Here is a 21,385-nt window from a genome sequence, read left to right on the forward strand (position 1 = left end):
GGGGGCCTATTTGCTCGGCCCGTTTGGCGGAGGGATCCCGCGCGCGATCGCATTACGCTCAACCGTCTCCGCCTCATTCCCGCGCTCTGGCCCCGCCCCCTCCCGCGAGCCCTATGGCCCATAAAGAAGTCCCGGCTGGTCCGCTGCACTCCCCCGCGCGCATCCGTGCGCCGACCGAGACTGGCTAAGGAGTCGGCGGCCATTTTGTTCTTCTCGTGGTTCCAGTGGGGAGAGAAGGAGGAAGCCGGGAGCGGGGCGGTTGGGGGGGGGGGACCCGCCGCGGCTGCTGCCACCGCCGCCACCGCCGCCACCACCGCCCCTGTGCTCGTGGCGTGGGAAAGGAGGTGTGAGTCCCGGGCGCGAGCCGGCGGCGGCGGCGCCGCTGCGGGAGGGTCGGCGGTGGGAAGGCGATGGCGGATATAGATAAACTCAACATCGACAGCATCATCCAACGGCTGCTGGAAGGTGAAGGGGTCGGAGGACGGACTGAGGGGAGGCGGGCGGCCTCTGGGGCTCGCGGGGGAGGGGGAAGTTGGGAGGCCGGTTGGGCTTGCAGCGCGGAGGGGAATGAGCCCCGCGAGTTAGCTCGTGGGGCCAGGGGCTGCAGCCGGAGGGAGGCCGGCTGGGGTCCCGCACTTGGCCCAACCCGCGGACCCTTCCGGCGCCGCTCATTCATTGCTCGGAGGTGCAGCCTTTCTCCCGGAGATTTGAAAACTCCGCTCCCCACCCCCACGTTTCCGGTCCGTACCCCCTTGCGCCGTGCAAGCGGGACCAGCCTTTGGAGGAGAGAGGGCTGGGGGCCCGGTCCGCCCTACAGGACCGCGTGTTCCTTACTTTCTGGTACCCGCCCTCTCGGAAAGCAATTTGATGGGGCTGTGGGTTCCACCAGCTTCGAGGGCTTCTTTCCTATCTTGCTTATTTTTTGTGTGGGGCTGGGGTCGGACGGCCCATTTCTTGTTACTCGGTGACGAACGTTGAAATCTCCTGAGGGTGTCGGAACCCATCCCCTCCTGCCCTCCTGCCTTCCCAGATACTCTTCTTAAGTTATCCTTATCTTGAAGAGGTCTCCGCGCTCTTTTCTGAACGTGCCACTGAACATGAAACCAGCGATGGTGACAGTTTGTTATCTTTCCAATGTGCCAGGTTCTGTATTAAGCGCTTTGCGTCCATCTCATAATTAACATTCATAGCAATACTCAGCGTTTCTAAAGCGCTTACTGTGTGTCAGACATTTTTAGAGCAGTTTACACACATTTCATAAATTCTCCCAACAGTCTTTTGGGAGATGAGTGCTTTTATTTTTTCCTGTTTTTCAGAAGAAACTAAGACACAGAGAGGTTAAGTCACTTGACCAAGGTCACACATTAGTGACAGGTTTCCAAGCCAGCCGGGAGCTAGAACTTGCTATGTTCAGCCCACCTTATGTTTGAAGGAAGGTTAAGCAGAGGTTAAAAGAAAGCTTTAATTTTGTCTGACCTAAGACTCCTGAGGTGCCTGACAATTGTTTCATATTGATGTGGGATGCAGATGAAGTTTGGATTTTAAAGGGGGTCTTTGAAGCGAGCCTCCCGCACCCGAATTCCCAAGCCTGTCTGCTAATGCTAATGTCTTTTTCTGAGACTTTGGAAGGATTCAAATCCCTTGATTTGGGCGCCGGATAATGAAGATTTGTCTGAGTTTTTACTGCTTTTTGCCTTTATACTGTTCTAAAATAATGTAGTGTAAGCGCTTGAGAGATGGAGTCCAGAGCAAGAACAGTTGGGGCAGGTTTGGTACTAGAATTTGCGGATCTTTTAAATTAAGTCATTAAAATGAAATTTCTGAAAATATCTTCATCCATCCTGGGGTGGTTTTTTTGCTTTTATATTTTCTTAAAAGAAATGTGTCTGAATGTGCCTATAAAGTCCCCTCAAATGCTCTTGAGATGTCAGTGGCATTTATGGGTAAAAACCTTGTCACTCATTCAGTACATGTCATTTATTATAAGAACTATATTTTTCATATATTTTCATGCTAGTTAATACAGTCCTTTGATTTCTATGAGGCCACAGTCAGCCAGGAACCGATTAAAACAGTTTGCAGTAAGAAAGGACCTTTTTATTAAATATTTTCATTTTAAGTCTTTAACTTTTGCATATCTGTACAGGGTTATGGATGGGGAGATATGATGGGCTTTATTTCACTGAGGAAACAACAAATTGGAATCTATGTTGATTAGAATCATCAGAACTTTAAAACCATTTTTGTTAACTTAAGACCTGTGTTGCTTACAACTCTGTATTCACATAACAGATTTGTTCATTTTAGTCTTAGTTTTTAAATCATGATAAGAAATTTACCTTGATAAACTTGGATCATCTAAAATGAGATCAATTGTTTCTTAATAGTTCTTCTCTACGTGTTATGTTGCACTTGAAAACCAGATTTTTTAATGTATCGTTTTTTCATTGGAATTAATATAATAAAACATTGCATTTTAATGTCTCTGGAATGGGCTAATTGCACAATACTGTATACTTCAAATTTGTTTTTTTCTCATCAGTGTTAATTTGGCAGAGAAACAGTTGAAGATGATCCATTGAGGATACAGATACACACGCATGCACACACACATCCGTGTTAGAAGATATTGATAATAAATTTTTTGTGATTTTTTTTTTTTGTAATGCCCCCAAAACCTTTTTCCCTAAAAATTTTAATTAAGATGTAAGTATATCTGAAAATGGCATATGAGTTTTGTAATCTTTTTTGTATGTTCAGAATTGTCTTTTAAGACTGTGCAAGCTTAGTTGAGAAGTGGCTCGTAATAGTACTAAAAAGGCAACTCAAAGTGAGGTCTTTAAGAAAACCAGCATGTTGATTTGCGCTACAACTTTGCAATTCCTTTCTAGTCTAAACTTTAAGTAGTTGTTCCTTAAATGAGGCATCACTTAGGTGACCTACTTTGGAAGCTTTATCCAGGCTCTGCCTTGCTGATGATAAAACTTGAGACTCCTTAGTTTAACTAACGTTCAATTATTTAAATAACTGTACAGTAAAACTTAGGAGATTTAGAGAGAAAATAAGCCAGCTATTGATTTGGTGTGATATTCCTACCATGTTGGAGAAAAGTGAGAGGGCAGAGTTTTACTTTGTAAGTGACCGGGTCTGGGGAGTAGAGATGTTTAGTACTTTCCTTATGTAGCAGGCCCTGTAACTTATTTCACATCCTGATTTGCAAAAAGCATCTTTTCTTTGAAGATGACCGTCGTCAAACTGCAAGACCTTGTCAGGCTCTGCCTAATTGTTCTACTTACTTTAGTGATTTAAATATGACATTTGGGGCGCCTGGGTGGCTCAGTCGTTAAGCACCCGCCTTCGGCTCAGGTCATGATCCCAGGACGCTGGAATCATAAGGGCTTCCCGCTGAGCGGGAAGCCTGCTTCTCCCTCTCCCTCTCCCTGCCGCTCCCCCAGCTTATGCACGCGGGCACACATGCGCGTGCGCTTTCTCTCACTCTCTCTGTCTCTCTCTCAAATGAATAAATAAAAATCTTAAAAATAATAATAAAATAAATATGACTTCTGCCTTGGCCCTCAGAAAGCATCTACTACTTTAATCCTCTGATGTGTAAGAGTTCATCTGAAAGTAGGGAGTGTTCAGATACTCTGAAACTATAAATTTAAGTCACCCATGTATTTAGCTTTTTGGGGTAATATGAAACATGTTTATATTCTAATGTTAAAATAGCACCAGTGCCTGGACTTGAAGATCATACAAAGGACAAAAAAAAAAGTTCTTAAAAATCTGATCAAAGAAAACAAAAGTAGTCTTTTTTTCTAATGAGAATTCTGCAATTATTATTTTTTAAATAGGTCAGATGATTTTAACAATTAGAGGCTTTTCTTGGAAGCAATTATCATAGGGCATTTTGTTGATAAAGACATTATTATCAAAGCTTGTGTTACTAATTCCCTACTTTGCAAGAAGTCTGTGTTTTGAGGCCCCCTGCCTTTCCCTCCCCTCGCCGCATGTCAGTAGTAGGCCTCATCCTCTCCCATGAGGTAGGAGGGGAAGGATCTCTTGGAGACATGATCTGCAGCTTGCACCAGTCCTAAACCACAGCATGGAGAGGATTACTCTCCTTATGCCTGAAGTGCCCCCATGTTTGTCAGTAACAGGGGACATCAGTGAAATCTAACAGGGTGGTGTGTGTCATGATGTTGTGCTTGAGGGAATGTGAGCCACAAGAGCAGAGGCCAGGCTTTCCTTTTCCCCAGCTGGTGAAATGGAGGTGGTGCCGGGCCACGCATTAGTAATCTGTTGTCAAAGGTAGAGGTTTTTTGTAGAGATTGTTGTGTGTGGTTTTTTTTTTAAGATTTTATTTATTTATTTGACACACAGAAAGCACACAGGCAGGGGGAGTGGCAGGTCGGGGGGGAGCAGGCTACCCGCTGGGCAGGGAGCCCGATGGGGGACTCGATCCCAGGACCCTGGGATCATGACCTGGGCCGAAGGCAGATGCTTAACTGACTGAGCCACGCAGGCGCCCCCGGTGAGATTGTTTTATGTCTTTGATACTGCAGTCCTTTAATCTTTGACCTGTTCTGCAAATTATGTGCCTGTGCCAGTCAGTTTACTTGAGGTAGGTGAGGATTACTGATCCTGAAGCAGGGCAGTGGTTGATAATGATTTTATACCAGCTTGACTGTTTCTCTTCATTTACAATCAGGGCGATTAGAAGACCTTGAAGATTGCAGTGTGAAGGAGACAATATTCTGATGTGAATTGCTTTAAAAAAGGAAGTCTTGTTGAAGATGAATAAGGAAAGATTTCATATTTTTGGAGTTTATGGAATTCTAGGACAAATTAATTAAGATTTAGGATCAGACCCCTGTATCCAAGCATGTAAGAACAGATGATTTACTTACAGGTCTTGATTGATTACCTGAAACCTCCAATGTCTCCACTACTCTAGGGTTTGCTGGCACCCAGAGTGGGTGTCACTGATGCCTTATGAAAATGAAAATTACTCATAAAATGTAGGGTCAGACCTCCAGTCTAATTAGTGGTATTTTATCAAAATGGGTTGTTAGACTGAAAAGATAAACATTTTTCAGTAAACTGGTTTCACATTAGGTGTAGAAAACTCAAGATACTTTGAGAACAATGGTGTTTTCCAACTATATCCTGAGTATTTGTCTTGAGAAAATTGGTATCCCCTCTAAATGTCCAAAGTATATACTGTTGTTGCATTGTGTGTCTCTTATACCTCAATAAAAAAATAAATGCACAAAGTATAACAGCAGCAGTTAGGAAAGTCAAGAATGAAGGTGTGTGTGATGCGGAAACAATTCAGGTAGTCCAAAAGTGGGAAGTCTTCCTGACTGCAGTGAAACCAAGTGATTCTTGGTAACATTTTTGTGGTTTATAGTTTTTGTAGGAAAGAACTCAGTTGTGTGTGGGAAAGTTTTAATGTTGCAGATATTCACTGTTGTTTGTCTTGTTTTGAGGTCTTCCTTCCCTAAATCTGTCCTATAGTGTGAGGTTACTGATTCTGTCACTGAAATGATTATGATGTGCAGTATTCTCAAGATTACCACCTACTTAAGTAAGATTATCTTAAAACAGCAAAGTCTGCGTCAGCCTATTTTTATGCTGGTTGTGCCATTCTTAGATTCTAAAACTTCATTATAATTCATCTGGAGCTTTTCTTTTTGTGTATGCTGTTCCTTTTAGTAAGATTTACTTTCAACAATTAAGGGACTTTTAATTAAAGAGCAAGAAGAATACTTTTTTATTTCATAAATAATCCCAAAGTAGTTTTAAATTTCTTTGCATAGTTTTCATCTCTGCTTGTAGCCAGGCTGTCAGAAAAGTTAGTGTTGCCTCTGAGAAAAAGCTGGCGTTGCAAATAATCACCGATAACATTCTTTTATTATTTCAAGTGATTGTCAGTTTGTTTTTGATAAAATTGCATGGAAGTTTTTAATCATACGCTCATGTTAATGATTTGCCAGATAAATAGATAAGTTTCTACAGAACAGCCTTTGCTGTTGACAGCCATAATGCATTTTTCTGAATCTTTCTAGCCAGTTAAAGAAAGGTTTTTACTCACAAGTTGTATGTTTAAGGTCTAAATTGGTATGTTAATGTAACTAGTGTTAGTAATGATCACTAACCTACACATGTTTACAATGCCTCCTGATTTCCATGCAATGCCTAGCATCTGGATTTATGAGAAAACACTCCCATCTGGAAAGTGAAGTTCTTATTTGTTGAATATTTTGGATTCCTTTGGCAATTGTTGAAATAATTTGATATTTACTATTTGAACTACCACAGCTACTTCCTTAGGAAGGTAACATGTGACAACTCTTGAATTTCCTACCAAGGGTCTCCTTTTTGTGCTTGTTTCTCCCATTGCGCGCAGAGCACAGTGAGGCTTTAAACCTCAAGGTAAGTATTGACTGATATTTATTAAGTAGAGCTGCAGTGTTTGTAATTAGAGATGTTTCTGTTTAAAATAGAGATATTTTTATTTAAAAAGCCTTTGTCTTTTCAATGGTATTGAAGATACTATCCTTAAGGTGAACTTTTAGCTTTATAATCTTTATGAAGGGATAGTTCTAGTCATAGCATTTATAACAAGCTGCAGTTACCTATTCTTATTTTCTGTGTCCTCCACAAGAGAAGGGACAAGGTTCTTGTCCATCCTGTGTACCAGGGTATCCCCAGCATCCATCAGAGGGTCTGGCACCTAGTAGATATTCTGCAACTCTTCTGTTCAGTGTTTGAAGCATGGTTAATAAGTAATGATAGTCTTAAACAGATTGCCTAGTTTAGTTCTGATTTAATGCTTCTCATTTGTAAGGATGCTTTATGATTTTTTATCCCATCTCAGAATTTTCTTAGGAAGCAGTGACCATATATTAGGGTTTTGGTAGTTTGTCCTATAAAAACTCCTTCGTTTGGAAGTTAAAGAAGAACAAATCCTTAGTTGGTAGGGTAGTAGTATGGTGGCAGCACCACTAGACTTAGAGTTCATAGGGGCCTGGTGTTCCTATAAGCTCTGTGATCTTAGACCAAGTCACCGAACCTCTCCCAGACTGACAGAAGTGACAGAGCCTAACTTACAGGATTTTTGTGAGGATTAAGTGGCAATGTAAAGCCCTCTAGTGCAGTACCCAGCACATGATGAGTGCTTGGTAAATGTTAGCTGCAACTAGTATGTAATTCTATTTGATGGATGTTGAAAATAGTGAAGTAGATTTATGAACTATTGGCCGATGTGGCCATTTTTAAGAAATAGCTAGTGTTTATTTGAACTGCTAAAACCCATTTTGAAATCTTTATCTTCTAATTATTAGACAAATCATCTTCAACATGAAACTTAAGAGTAATCCTAAATTTTTGCAACTAGAAAAATATTCTGTTAAAGGCTGATAGGAAATGACACTCTTGCTTTTTTTAATTTTAAAGCACAGACACAGGTTTTTTGCTAATCAAAAGTATGTAGTCTGGAATAACATGTTTAATTCTGATATCACGTGTCATCAGCACTTAGAGATTTATCCCAATTTCATTCACACAACAAATTTTGAGCGCCTGCCACATCTGGCCGTGGGCATGTACACTGCAGAGCCAGTCGTGTGGTCTTGGGGTTTACAGCCTACCAGAGGGTCCAGATGAGTAGGTGGAAGCAAAATGGCATTTACGGTACAAAGTATGATGTGTGCTGAGTGGTATCCAAGCGTTGTGAGAGCATTTCAGAAAGCGTAAACTAGGCTTAGGATAGGAGAGGTTCTCCAGGGCAAGTCTTGAAGGATGAGCCGGTATTTGCCAATTGGTAGATGAGGGTTTTGGCAGAGTTTCTATTTTCATAATTTTATTGCTTTAGCTAATTGTAGGGAATTTAAGAAGCTTTGGGACCATGTTGTTTTTAATGAGCACTGTTCTTCAGATATAAAATCTTGATTTGTTCTGGAAAAACTGCATTTAATCCTTATTGCACATTAAGAATAATTTTTAATTGTTAGCAATATTGCTTTTTACTTACCTGTACACTTCACTCAGAGGATAAACAGGAAAACAGAATAAGAAAACTCATAGACTATGTCTAAAGGTGGTAGTGGGAAGCCTCCAAAACCAGTATTAGCAACACTGACTTAATCTGGTGGCATCGATTTAATGATAGCATTCATATTAAAAGTACAGCCTTCCTTCCATATAGGTGTAGATTAATTATTGCACGCTCTCTTGAAAGACTTAAAGTGGACTGTTCATTCACAAATGTGGGGCTCTGCTGAAAAAGATTGAGGTTGAAAACCAGAAGCTTCTAGGAGTCCCCTCCTATCCCAAAATAAAAGTTTCCTGCTGGGCAGTCTGCCCAAGCTTCTGGCTGACTTGTGGTATAATTGCTAATGATTGGGGTTTTCTGGCCAGTGAAGCAGGAATCCCACTGTCTTTCCATCAGGAGTGTTTCTTGAGTTCTCCACTGTGTGTGTCAGGAGAGAAAATTACTGTGGTTCTAGAAAAACCATTTTTTATTGCTCAGTTGCTGTAGTATTATAGATGTGTCTCTTTCATGTCTTCCCTCGAAAATTATCATCACTGTGCTTTCCTCTTCGTTGCTTCTCATTTCATGTTTTGATCAGAAGGAGACTGGCTGTGGTTTGCTTCAGTTACATATTTTGGGGTCCAAAGCAGTGATTTGCTCAAGGCTATAGAACCAGTACAGAAACTTGGGGCTGGCTCCCAGTTCCACTGCTCTTTCAACACTTTCTCTTCATTGTGTGCTTCAAGAGTTTGGCCCTTCCCTCTTGCCATCTTTTCTTGTGTACTATCTTTCATTGAAAAAGTAAAACCCCTCTACACAGTGTTGGGTTTCTGTTCAAAACTCTTTTCTTCAGAGAATTCAGGGTTTCGGTGGCTATTCAGGCTGAAAAATGGCTTTGCCTAGGACAATATTTCTCAAACTTGGACTCAGCCATATTTAATGGAAAAAAATTCTCAGCAGACATCAGGTTTTTCATTTGTAATTTTTATCACTCTGTAACATTAGATATTTACAGAACAAAGCTAGATACAAACCAGTTAAACTTACTGCTTTTATTCACTTAATAGGCTGAATGATTTTATAAGTTGAATATAAAGCCTTCAAAACTGATAACATTTAAATTAGCAACAATAATTTAATCTGATGGGTTTTGTGGTTTTGCTAAAACTAAATCACTTTATATTGGGTTTAATGGTTGAAGGATGTAACTTGACATTCTATATTTAGTCTGATCCTGTGATTTTGGTTCAGTTCTAATTCGTAGAATGCCTGCTTTCATAAATCTTTTGTACAAAACAAGTATTAAGACCGATTGCAAGTTGCGAATAATCAGTCCCTGTATTTAACCATACCCTACCAGCAAGCAGACCACTTTATAACTGTAAGGATAAGGTAAAATTAGCAATTCAGTGCTATTTAATCAGTATTTAGTGACTGTCTAATCTGCTATAACTGGAATCAAAACAAAATTTCATTTCCTGCCTACCTGCTGATAACTGTTACAGGGCTGGAGTGCTTTACTTTGATAGTGAGTAGAACTCGGGTACTCAGATGTGGGCAACACGTAGTGCTGTACCAGTATTTCTTTCTTTCTTTCTTTCTTTCTTTCTTTCTTTCTTTTTTTTTAAAGATTTTATTTATCTGACAGCGAGAGAGGGAACACAAGCAGGGGGAGTGGGAGAGGGAGAAGCAGGCTCTCCATGGAGCAGGGAGCCCGAGGCAGGGCTCGATCCCAGGACCCTGGGATCATGACCTTAGCCGAAGGCAGACTGTCTACTTAACGACGAGCCACCTTTCTCCCTTTTCTTGTTTTGTATGTTCAGATTATTAGGAAACCTTCCTTACAGCACTCACTGACATCCTTTGCCCTGTAAGGGCATCATTGTATTCACAGATGCAGTCCCAGAGATTGCACAGCAAAATATGTACAGTATGTACAATGAGCCTGAAGTGTGTTTCAGTAAAATGCAAACGACACTTAAATTTTTTCATAGAACTCTTGAGGAAATACCAGCCATCCTCTGAAAAACACTGATGGGGGAGGGTTCTGAGCATTTCCAGTCTCACCTTTTTAATTTTTTATTTATGTTTTTAAAAGATTTATTTATTTAGGGGCACCTGGGTGGCTCAGTCGTTAAGCGTCTGCCTTCGGCTCGGGACGTGATCCCAGGGTCCTGGGATTGAGCCCCACATCAGGCTCCCTGCTCAGCAGGAAGCCTGCTTCTCCCTCTCCCACTCCCCCTGCTTGTGTTCCTTCTCTCGCTGTGTCTCTGTCAAATAAATAAATAAAATCTTTAAAAATAAAAAAGATTTATTTAGAAAGAGCAGGCGCATGCGAGGGGGCGTGGGGGGGCAGAGGGAGAGGAGGAGAGAGAATCTAAAGCAGACTCCCTCGCTGAGCTCAGAGCCCGACACAGGGCTCGATCTCACCACCTCAAGATCACAACCTGAGCCGAAATCAAGAGTTGGATGCTTAACCAATTGAGCCACCCAGGTGCCCCTCCAGTTTCACATTTTATTTATTTATTTATTTATTTATTTATTTATTTATTTATTTATTTATTAAGAGACTTTTTTTTATTATTAGAGAGAACGAGAGAGAGAGCGCGCATGAGAGGGGGGAGGGTCAGAGGGAGAAGCAGATTCCCCGCAGAGCAGGGAGCCTGATATGGGACTCGATCCTGGGACTCCAGGATCATGACCTGAGCCAAAGGCAGTCGCTTAACCGACTGAGCCACCCAGGCGCCCCCCAATTTCGTATTTTAAAACAGGAATCCTGGGCACTTGGGTGGCTCAGTCGTTAAGCGGCTGCCTCCTGTTCAGGTCAGAGTCCTGGGATCAAGTCCCACATCGGGCTCCCTGCTCAGCGGGAAGCCTGCTTCTCCCTCTCCCACTCCCCCTGCTTGTGTTCCTGCTGTCGCTGTCTCTGTCTCTGTCAAATAAATAAAATCTTTAAAAAAAAAAAAAAAATCTTTCGAACCAACTCAGTAATGTGACGATCTCTGAAATCTCCTGCTGTACAAATACTAATTCATTTATAAGGCTGGAGAAGAGAAGACAGGACTGGAGGCAAAAAGAGATGGCCTGGTGGGCAGGCTGGAGGTGAACAAGGCCAATTTTTGTGGCTGGGATGCAAAACTGAGGCCTTGGACTGTGCCACAGCCAGTCTGATTTCAGCAAGTAACAAAAGGAATACCTTTCTAACAGTATTCATACACAGTGTGGCCCCTTGTTCAGGATACTGTAACAAGTCTTAACTTAGTATAGAAGATGCAACTAAATAATCAATGAAATCCTGTCTAAGATTTTACAATTACAATTAGGCATTAAAACCATGTTCTTTAGAAGTGTTATGAAAATAAAGTCAGCCAGAAAGCCAGTTAAACTGTGTTTTTGCCTCCTCCTTATTAAAACTTATGCCTTCTCAGATATTTTTAATTTGTATGTTAAATTGTATCTTGACTTCATTTGACTAACTGGAGTTTTTCTCCCCTACAGTGAGAGGGTCCAAGCCTGGTAAGAATGTCCAGCTACAGGAGAATGAAATCCGAGGACTGTGCTTAAAGTCCCGAGAGATCTTTCTCAGTCAGCCTATCCTACTAGAACTTGAAGCACCACTCAAAATATGTGGTAGGTTTTGGCACATGAACAGTTGCCTTTGATTATGCAATTGATTAAGTGACTCGAGGATATATAGATGCCTTTGTGTTAGCCAGCAGAATCGTTTGCTATTTATGAATAACCTGGAACTACTTAAATAATTTTAGTTTTAGAATTAATACCTCTAATGGACTTAGTTTACTTAGATGTGCTTCAGATTTTCTAAAAATTGTTTCACTAAAGGAATATAAACATTGCAGTAGAAAGGAAAGAAATGACACCGGAGAGCTAAGAAAAGGTCTGAACTATATGAATATATAGGAATTACATTTAAGCTTAAAGCAAGACTGGTTATGCTTAAAAATAGACTTTCCTTGATGCCGTTTTGTAGTCTGTTTCTACATGATAGATGCAGATAATCCGTATAAAAACTGAAGTTCATCTGAGTAATGCTAAATATTCTAGCATATTTGACTACATTGATAAAGCTTCTATGTATGATTTTAAAGTTGAATGCTCTTTGGCATTATCTAGCAGGGGGAAATTGAAAGCTGAATGAATTGGTGGGTGTGGTGTGTGTACCTTTGTTCATGCAGGTCTGGGGCTCACTAGCAACGCAGCAGTTCTGCTGACACAGTAACCTGCAGGCTGAGCTGCCAGAGATGTGATAGTGGTCAGCCAGCCTGAAAGGAAAGCCATGTTACTTGGCAAGAAGGCCTGCCTAGGCATTAATAATCCTTTCCACGAAATTAATTCTTAATTAGTTGAGTTTTGTGTGAGATTCTGGACATAAACATACTCTTAAAATTGTTATTAAGCTCAGTTGAACTAAAACATGATACAAGTTTGGAAATTAGTGTTAGCCGTCAAATTTAACTCCTAATTATTAGAGGTCAATCCAGTTATGCAATGCATGTTTAAAGAATGTCTCTCCAAAACTTTGTTAGTGGATTGAACAATAAGTATGAGGGCACTGTGTAACTAAATTCTTGCTTCTAGGTGATATCCATGGGCAATACTATGATTTGCTTCGACTTTTCGAGTACGGTGGTTTCCCACCAGAAAGCAACTACCTGTTTCTTGGGGACTATGTGGACAGGGGGAAGCAGTCATTGGAGACTATCTGCCTCTTACTGGCTTACAAAATCAAATATCCCGAGAATTTTTTTCTTCTCAGAGGAAACCATGAATGTGCCAGCATCAATAGAATTTATGGATTTTATGATGAATGTAAGTACTTTCTACATCTAAGGAAGACTTACTTAAACTGAGATACTTGGTCATAAACTGCATATATTCTGTTAGGATTTGTGAGCATTTCAGATGAAATGTTATAATCTATCATTTTTTATTTCATTAACTTGTTCTTAGTTTTTTCTTAAGGTAAGAAAATAACACTGCCACTACAGTATATAATGCCCTAGATTCTTTTATGATGTGACTATTAGATTAAGAAGTAATGGTCGCAGTGGTGGCTTCTTTAAGATCATCATTGAACTTAATTCTTAGTACAGGTCTGAGAACCTGTCCAAATAGATAGTTTTGTTTTTAACAACTTCATTGAGATATAATTTCATTCCATAAAATCTGTCTGTTTTAAGTATACAGTTCAGTGATTTTTAGTAAATTTATAGGCAAGCACTAATCTGCTTTCGTCCTCTGTAGATTTGCCTTTTCTAGTTATTTCACATAAATGGTATCTTCAAATACACAAATGATTTCTTGTGTGTGTGTGTGTTTTTTTTTTTCCTTCTGGCACATGTGCACCCAGGACAAATGGCAGTTATTATCCTAAAATATGCTGAAAGGAGAAAGCGAAATTAAAAACAAAATTATTTGTGTAACATTTTATACATAATTATGACCCATTTTGGATTGTATAGTTGAAGGTACACTTTGAGTTGGTAATTGATAAAAAACAAGATTCTTAAAGCCTTAAAAATTGCCAGTTTTGGTGGAATTGTTGTTGTTATTGTAGTGTTAATAAGTATAAAATGTTTAAGGGGGGTGAGTTGGGTCCTTACCCCCATCCTTTTGTGCTTATCATTTCTGCTAGGAGAGGCTTCAGGCAGGGAGGAGAGAAGTGGTTAAGGAATTTGAGTTACTACAATTGCCAGTGATGGTAACAAGACCAGTAAAGAATTGTCACTGTGGCCCTCCCCCACCAGACTGTAGTCATAACCTGTAATGTGGTGTTTTCCCATCTCAGTTCCACATAGATGTATTCAGCTAGCTCATTTGTTAGAAGTGCACTGCTAGAAAGATTGTATTTCTAGACTTAGCTCTCCTACTCTCACCCTCTCCCATAATTGTATGTTTGCCTGGTCTGAGGCCCTGAGACCCAGCTGGTAAGATGAGGTGGGGAGGGATCACCAAAGAAAAATCTTATGGGTTCTGAACTGACTAGGTCAACTGAGTCTGTGGCCAGAAAGGTGGTGGTGGTGGTTGTTTTTAAGTAATCTCTACACACAACGTGGGGCTTGAACTCACCACCCCAAGATCAAGAGTTAGATGTTCTACCAACTGAGACAGCCACATGCCCCAAGAAAGATATTTGATTTTGACAATGAGTCTATCAGAGAAGTACTAGTAAAGCAGTTATTACTCCTAAGGTAGTGAGATGAGAGGCAGCAAGTTTTATAAATTGTGTTTTGGTGTTTGTTACAGGTGCTACTTTTTAGAACAAGTTAAGAAAAGGTTCCTTTTATATGCTTCTGTTCAGCAAGTACTTTGATGTTTTCATTGATGAAGTTCAAATCCAGATACTCTGTTACATATATCCAAGTGAAGATATTAGCGACGTTGTTTTCAGTTTCTATTTAATGCAGAAGACCTTAAAAATTATTTTAGATGGTCAGCATTGGTTGGTTTCTTGTCTGGTCATCAAGACTTACTGATTAACCTTGTGCTTAAGCTCCCTTCACCTCCCCCCGCCCATCATCAGGCAGGTATAACTTGCCATCCAGTCTACTTGTAGGCAGAGCAGTGTCCTTGACATAGGTGGCTTTCGATTGATGGTTGCAAACTTTTAAAAAAACTGTTGAAAATTTTATTAAAATTTTACTTTAAGTTAAAAGTTGAGAAGCTTTATTAAAATGTAGATTTTCATGGAACAATTTAAAACCACTGCTTTAGGTGATAGGCTTATTTCGCAAGTATAATAAGCACTCTTTCTCCCTCCGACCCCCACCCCAACTTTTTTTATAAAGAGTGTAGTCCTGGAAAAGCTGGGGAGTCTGTTGTTAGATAAAATGTGAATATGTGTTATCCCTTTCTGATACCAGAGCAGTCTGATCTGTAGTAATAGGAAACTGCATTAGGGATTCTGGCTCAGAATCCCTGGATTTGGAAGCTTGAAGAGACCTTGGCAGTTATCCAGGCTAAACCTTTCTGGAGCCAGATGTTCTTACTGGTCTGAAGTGACCTTAGGGAGGAAGTGCAGAGAGAACAGAAAACAGGGCCCTAGGACTTAGTTAAGATGCTCAGAGGCAACAGGAGGAAGAATCCTAATTTTTGTTGAAGGAGCCAGGAAAGGTAGCAAAGGAATCTGCAAGACAAACTGGAGTGTGTTGCATGAATAAAGAATCATGGAGCAAAGCAGACTTCAAGAAGGGAGAGGATTCGTTGGCACTAGCAAATGCAGCACGTGGGCAAAGGAAAAATCCAAGCGAGCCATTGGGTGGTCATTCAGAGATAGGCTTCAGAGGAAAATAGGAGACAGAACCAAATCACTTTTATGAATGGAGGTTAGGACCAGCCCAGCCTTGTTCTTCTGTCATTTTACTTTTTAAGTAAAAGGTTCCCTTTCAGCCTTTTGTAGAGAAGAATTCTGTTTGGCTTCCAGAACCCTCCAGTGAAGGAAGATAAGGAATAGGGAATTAGTGACCTCCAAAGAAATAACAAAACAGGGTGAACCATGCTGAGAGTTATACCCAGTCATAGAAAAAACATAAACTATTAAAAGGAAAGACGACAGTCCTATGCAAAGGGAGAAGTCAAGTATTTGTTGAATTTGCATTACATTCCAAACCCTGTGCTAAATTCCATACCTGACTTGATTTGCATTAGAGTGGAAGGTGTGGTTCAGGAACCTGCTGCTTGGGCCAGTCTAAACTTTCCAAAAAGGTTCAGCTTTAAACCTGTAGATGTCCCGGGCGCCTGGGTGGCTCAGTTGGTTAAGCGACTGCCTTCGGCTCAGGTCATGATCCTGGAGTCCCGCATCGGGCTCCCTGCTCGGCGGGGAGTCTGCTTCTCCCTCTCCCACTCCCCGTTTGTGTTCCCTCTCTCGCTGTGTCTTTCTCTATCAAATAAATAAAATCTTTAAAAAAAAAACCTGTAGATGTCCCTAGAATAAGAAAGGAGAGGAGACAAAGGACAAACTTGGCTTTAGCAATGAAGATTGTGCTTTGATCTTTGGGTTTTCTGGTATGGACGTACAGGAGACAAGGTGACCCACAGTTGGGCCATTCTCAACCCAGTTCAGACAGATTTGTGCTTCCAGAATTTATGAGTAGGTTTTTAACTCAGAACGTAATTTGCTTGCAGGAACAGTACCTTAAAGTCATGCTTATGTCCAAATCACACTGTGACTCCAGAATGCAGGGAATACAGGGGCTGGTGAGGGGAATATAACCACCCTGTAACATCGTTTCTCTGGGGAACGTTCTGAGCATTTGTGGCAGTGTTAGGAACAGTTATCCTGGTGTGCCTGCTACTAGAGTATGTAGGGCTGGGAATTATCTGGTACCAGTAAGCTCTTGATGATAGTGAGAGATGGGATGGGTGTCAACTCTCAGAAGCTTCCTCAGAAGGAAGATGGTAATGGCACATGTGTAAGCTATTCATAATTGCCTCTGGGTTGAGATTGGACAAAACATGCTAGGTTCCAAACAGAGTTTGTTCTACCAAATAATTATTGGGGGTTAATGATAATCCTTAATCATTGCATTTGGGATTCTGATTTCAAACTTCTTTGGGATTTTAAAGTATAGCTAGATCTGCTAAACCTATCCTCCAGGGAATTTTTAATAAAAGCATAGTTCTTGTTTACTTAAAAAGTAATTAGCACCTTACTTTGGGAGAAATTGTCCTAAGAGAATGAACCTACAGAACACCAGTCTTTTTAACCATCCTAAAATTTTCACAGGTAAAAGAAGATATAACATTAAACTATGGAAAACTTTCACAGACTGCTTTAACTGTTTACCGATAGCAGCCATCGTGGATGAGAAGATATTCTGCTGTCATGGAGGTATGTGGGCTAATTTTAGTTGCAAATAGGTTTTGTTCCCTTCTGAAGGGGGTACACTTAGACATTTGAGTTGTCGTTGGGATGACTTCTCTGTCAGGTGACTCTCCTTTATTGATGTGTTACACCATGGGTCCGCTCTGGTGCATCCAGGATCATTTGGATAGAAATCTGAAGTAAGAAATTGATTCGTTACAGGGAATTCTAGGCTCTGTAACAGTTTGACTTGAAAATAGAGCAGAAAGTGTTTTTAAATATAAAGTGAAGAGCGATTAATATGCTGTATCATAGATTCTCCAGAATACTGAAAATGTGAGTAGACTTTCCTTGGTCTGTTTTTGATCCTCTTCTTTTAGAAATTTTTGACTTGGATTTTAAAAGCGATTTTATTTTTCTCCATGGTTGTGCTTTGTATAACATAATTAAATAGTAATTGTGAAAAAGGATTTCTTTTCACCCTTGGTCAGAAATTATAATGACAACTGTCAAAGAGCCAACACAATGTATTTTAATAAAGCCATTATCCCTGCCCTCGTATACTTCAGCTGGTTTTGGTAGAGCTGGGCATGTGATTTTTAAAAATTTTTTAATTTAATTTTTTTTTAAGTAAACTCTACCCCCAACATGGGGCTTGAACTCACAACCCCGAGATCAGGAATTGCAGTGGGCTCAACCCACTGAGCCAGCCAGGTGCCCCTGGGCATGTGATTTTAAATTCAGATGAAAGTCAGCTACATCGAAGCTGGTGTGATAGATTTGATGGTACTTGGACAGCACAGGTTTCCTGGAAAGCTACATCATACCTGAGTATCTGCACCCTCTACACCCAGTCATTACAAATGGTCGATAATAAAATCTAGAATGTACATTGTTCATTATCATCAAAGGAGTTGAGGAGTGGTTGTCTATAAATCACTGGATTTTAATTTTATAGGGCTCCTGTATATTGAGGTAACTGATTCCATATACCATTTAGACATATTGTGCCTCGCAGATTGGTGCATATAATAAATTCTAGTGCTTTTTCAGTTTTTTTTATTTTAAACCAAAGCTAAATAAGAAAACATAACCATAAAAAAAAAAAAATCATAGCCATAGATTTAAGCCCTCCATGTTGGAGTCATTGAGTCTCTCTGTAAACAAATGGAACTGTTAAAGTGAAGTTCTGTTTTCTTCAAAAAAAAAATTTTTTTTAATTTAATAGGTTTATCACCAGATCTTCAATCTATGGAGCAGATTCGGCGAATTATGCGACCAACTGATGTACCAGATCAAGGTCTTCTTTGTGATCTTTTGTGGTCTGACCCCGATAAAGATGTCTTAGGCTGGGGTGAAAATGACAGAGGAGTGTCCTTCACATTTGGTGCAGAAGTGGTTGCAAAATTTCTCCATAAGCATGATTTGGATCTTATATGTAGAGCCCACCAGGTATTGATTTTGAATTTTACATGTACACTTAAGAGCATGTGTGTGAGCACAGATTCTCCTTGTTGATTTTAGTGGGTAGGTATTGCTTATTCATACAAAAGGTCTCTGCAAGTGACCTGTAGGATATCAGGCTCAATGGGAAACTGAAAAGTGGTTTTACTCACCTGCAATTTACACCTACTTACTCTAAAACCATTTTCTCTCCAAGGTGGTTGAAGATGGATATGAATTTTTTGCAAAGAGGCAGTTGGTCACTCTGTTTTCTGCGCCCAATTATTGTGGAGAGTTTGACAATGCAGGTGCCATGATGAGTGTGGACGAAACTCTAATGTGTTCTTTTCAGGTAGAGGATGCTTTCAGCATTGTTTCCTACTATTATGTCTAAATTTTACTGATTTTTTTTAAAAAATTGCTATTTTCTGCCTACTGTTCATTTATGTTGAGTAGACTAAATTTTTATTTTCCCATACAAGTGTTTGTCCTAATTCTGTAATCAGTGGACCCCTTTTAAGGGGAAAAAAATTGTCAGGGAATCTTTCCTGCTGTGTTGAATTTAACTGTTTTTACATTATTTAAATGGGGTAAAAAACCAATTTATTGGCTCCTCATGCTTAGAGTTCCTTTGCTGTAAATCTAAAACTTATGTCAATATAATGTTCAGCTAAAATTAAATCCCCGCTTGTATGTGAGAATAGAACTAACTGCCACACAGATGTGCTGTGTGATTACTCCCTTCTCCCACCACTTTTCTTTAATTTCCACAAGACTGATTCACCATGACATCATTTGGCCTTCACTTGGCACAAAAGTATCATTTACACACAAAGTCTGTCTGAGTCTTTTTCTCGCTCTCTTACAACAATTAAACTTGTACAACTTCAGGCTAGCCCAGTCATAATCATAAGTAAAGCCACTGAAGTCAAGTGGCAGTCATCAGTTAAATGTTGTTTTACCAACTATGGGGGAGAACTTGCAGCTCCCAGAGACTATGAGAGGGCCCCCTGTGGGTTTGAGAAACACTGCTCTGGAGAACTCTCCACCCCACCCCCGTGTCAGAGGGGATAGCCTAGACATACTACAAGAACTGACTTCAGAAAATTGTCATTTTATCCAGAGGCAAAATAATTTGTCCTCTGTTCATCATAGCATTTATTACCAAAATGTTTACATGTTAACATATTAACATGGTACGTTAATATGTTAGTGGGGTTTTCAAGAGTTGTTGGGTCAGTTTTAAATGGTCAGAGACCTTTCTGAACAAAAGATTTGAGTGAGATTTAAGAAATCTTAAGATTTGGGGTTGAGAATATTTCCTAAAATGCACTTAACCTTTGAATCTTTGCAGATTTTAAAACCTGCAGAGAAAAAGAAGCCGAATGCCACGAGACCTGTAACACCTCCAAGGGGTATGATCACAAAGCAAGCAAAGAAATAGATGTCATTTTGACACTGCCTAGTTGGGACTTGTAACATAGAGTATATAACCTTCATTTTTAAAACTGTAATGTGTACTGGTCAGCTTGCTCAAATAGTGTGTTTGTGGGGCCCTCCTTCCATTTTTTGAGTTAATGAATGGCATTTGCTGGTTATAACAGCAAATGAAAGACTCTCCACTCCCAAGAAAAAATGTTTTGTTTTTTTTAATTCTGTATTCCTTTTGCAAACAACTTTAATGATGGTGTTAAAGCTGTACACCCCAGAACAGTTTATCCTGTCAAGGGGTAAGTGTACAATTGATCTTTTTAAAATTCAGTTCAACCCATGAATAATGTAAATGCTCGTTTTCTTTAGGATATAAAGAGAGCCCTAGGGTGCTCAATCTGTACATGTTATTGTCATAAAATGCATACTGTTGATACAAACCACTGTGAACATATTTTTTTTAAAGTTTTGTTTCAAAGGGATTGCTTTTTTTCTCTCATTGTCTTGTCATGTACAAACTAGTTTTTATAGCTATCAACATTAGGATTAACTCAACCTTGCCAGCATCACTGGCATGATGTATATTTAATTAAAGCACACTTTCCCTACCGTATACTCAAAATGACGATTAAAGCCATTATTTTAAATGTTTGTGACTCTTTCCTAAAGCCAAAGTTTCTGTTGAAATACGTCTTGACAAACCCCTAAGTACAAGGTGGCGTGGTTGTGTACACATGCCACCTTCTTGGGGATTCAAAAACAGGTTTTTGGTTTTGAATAGCAATTAGTAACATAGTGCTGTTTAAGCTATTAATGATTAAAGTTAATAACATTTTGTACAATTTCCATATAGTCTATTCATTAAGTAATCTTTTTACAGTTACATCAGGCCTGAACCCGTCCATTCAGAAAGCTTCAAATTATAGAAACAATACTGTTCTATACGAGTGACCGATTATGCTTTCTTTGGCCTACATTCTTTATTCTGCGGTGAAGTTGAGGCTTATAAGTCAAAACAAAGGAACTAACTTAATATCCACCAGTTTATACAGAACTCACAGTATCTATGACTTTTTTAAACTAAGATCTGTTAAAAAGAAATCTGTTTCAACAGATGACCGTGTACAAGACCATGTGGTGAAAATGAATTCAGACTTATTAAACGACGAACTTGTTAAATCCTCTCAGTGTCTATTGATCAGCACAATACACACAGGAGAACTGTTGATGGCATATTGAATAGATTTTAATGAATAAATTGCTCTGGAAACCACATAGTTTCAATTTGGATTTGTTTTCCTTCAAATAGTCTGTTTTCCAAAGATGGATTATAATATGGATGCTCATGTTTGTGGAGTTCTAACCGGGATGTAAGTACGTTTCTGAAGTAGGGTGATACGATTGAGCTCTCCTCCTCCCCTGCTGTTTGGGAGGTGGGGGGCTTGGTGAGCTGCGATGTCACCTGCATCCATAGTTTTCTGTTGGTCTGGGTTCAGTTGAACAACCGCTTTCTTTTTAGGACTCAACCACCAGTGTTTGCATGCATAGTTCTTTGCTCTCTTCTCGGTTCCCTGACTCGTATGGAACACAGTGTCGTGTCCTATTACATGTGTCACAAGTGTGTCAAATGGATATTCATTTCTCAAAGT

The 21,385-nt window shown here is 39.9% G+C and overlaps 1 protein-coding gene across 2 annotated transcripts; it reads left to right on the forward strand.

The window, feature by feature from the left end:
* Positions 1 to 202: 202 nt before the first annotated feature.
* Positions 203 to 21,009, forward strand: PPP1CC (protein phosphatase 1 catalytic subunit gamma). Of its 2 annotated transcripts, XM_021698679.2 has the most exons (8): positions 203 to 465; positions 11,537 to 11,668; positions 12,638 to 12,868; positions 16,785 to 16,889; positions 18,091 to 18,314; positions 18,523 to 18,657; positions 19,660 to 19,720; positions 20,617 to 21,009. In XM_021698679.2, exons 1-8 carry the CDS (start codon positions 411 to 413, stop codon positions 20,685 to 20,687), a joined length of 1,014 nt encoding a protein of 337 aa, XP_021554354.1. In that variant the 5' UTR covers positions 203 to 410; the 3' UTR covers positions 20,688 to 21,009. The 2 variants fall into 2 exon arrangements, with proteins under 2 accessions (XP_021554354.1, XP_044777155.1); XM_044921220.1 differs by lacking the exon at positions 203 to 465 and adding an exon at positions 7,577 to 7,698 and having other exon boundaries at positions 19,660 to 21,009.
* Positions 21,010 to 21,385: the final 376 nt, after the last annotated feature.

Source organism: Neomonachus schauinslandi, chromosome 14 (assembly GCF_002201575.2).
Source record: "Neomonachus schauinslandi chromosome 14, ASM220157v2, whole genome shotgun sequence".
In the NCBI taxonomy this organism is placed as follows: domain Eukaryota; kingdom Metazoa; phylum Chordata; class Mammalia; order Carnivora; family Phocidae; genus Neomonachus; species Neomonachus schauinslandi.

What these genes read in the sequence shown, in the direction of transcription:
- PPP1CC (XM_021698679.2), top strand. Translation starts at nt 411, where the DNA reads ATGGCGGATATAGATAAACTCAACATCGACAGCATCATCCAACGGCTG. An exon ending in TTATATGTAGAGCCCACCAG is followed by an intron (nt 18,315 to 18,522) that starts GTATTGATTTTG and finishes TTTCTCTCCAAG; the next exon opens with GTGGTTGAAGATGGATATGA. An exon ending in ACCTGTAACACCTCCAAGGG is followed by an intron (nt 19,721 to 20,616) that starts GTATGATCACAA and finishes ATCTTTTTACAG; the next exon opens with TTACATCAGGCCTGAACCCG.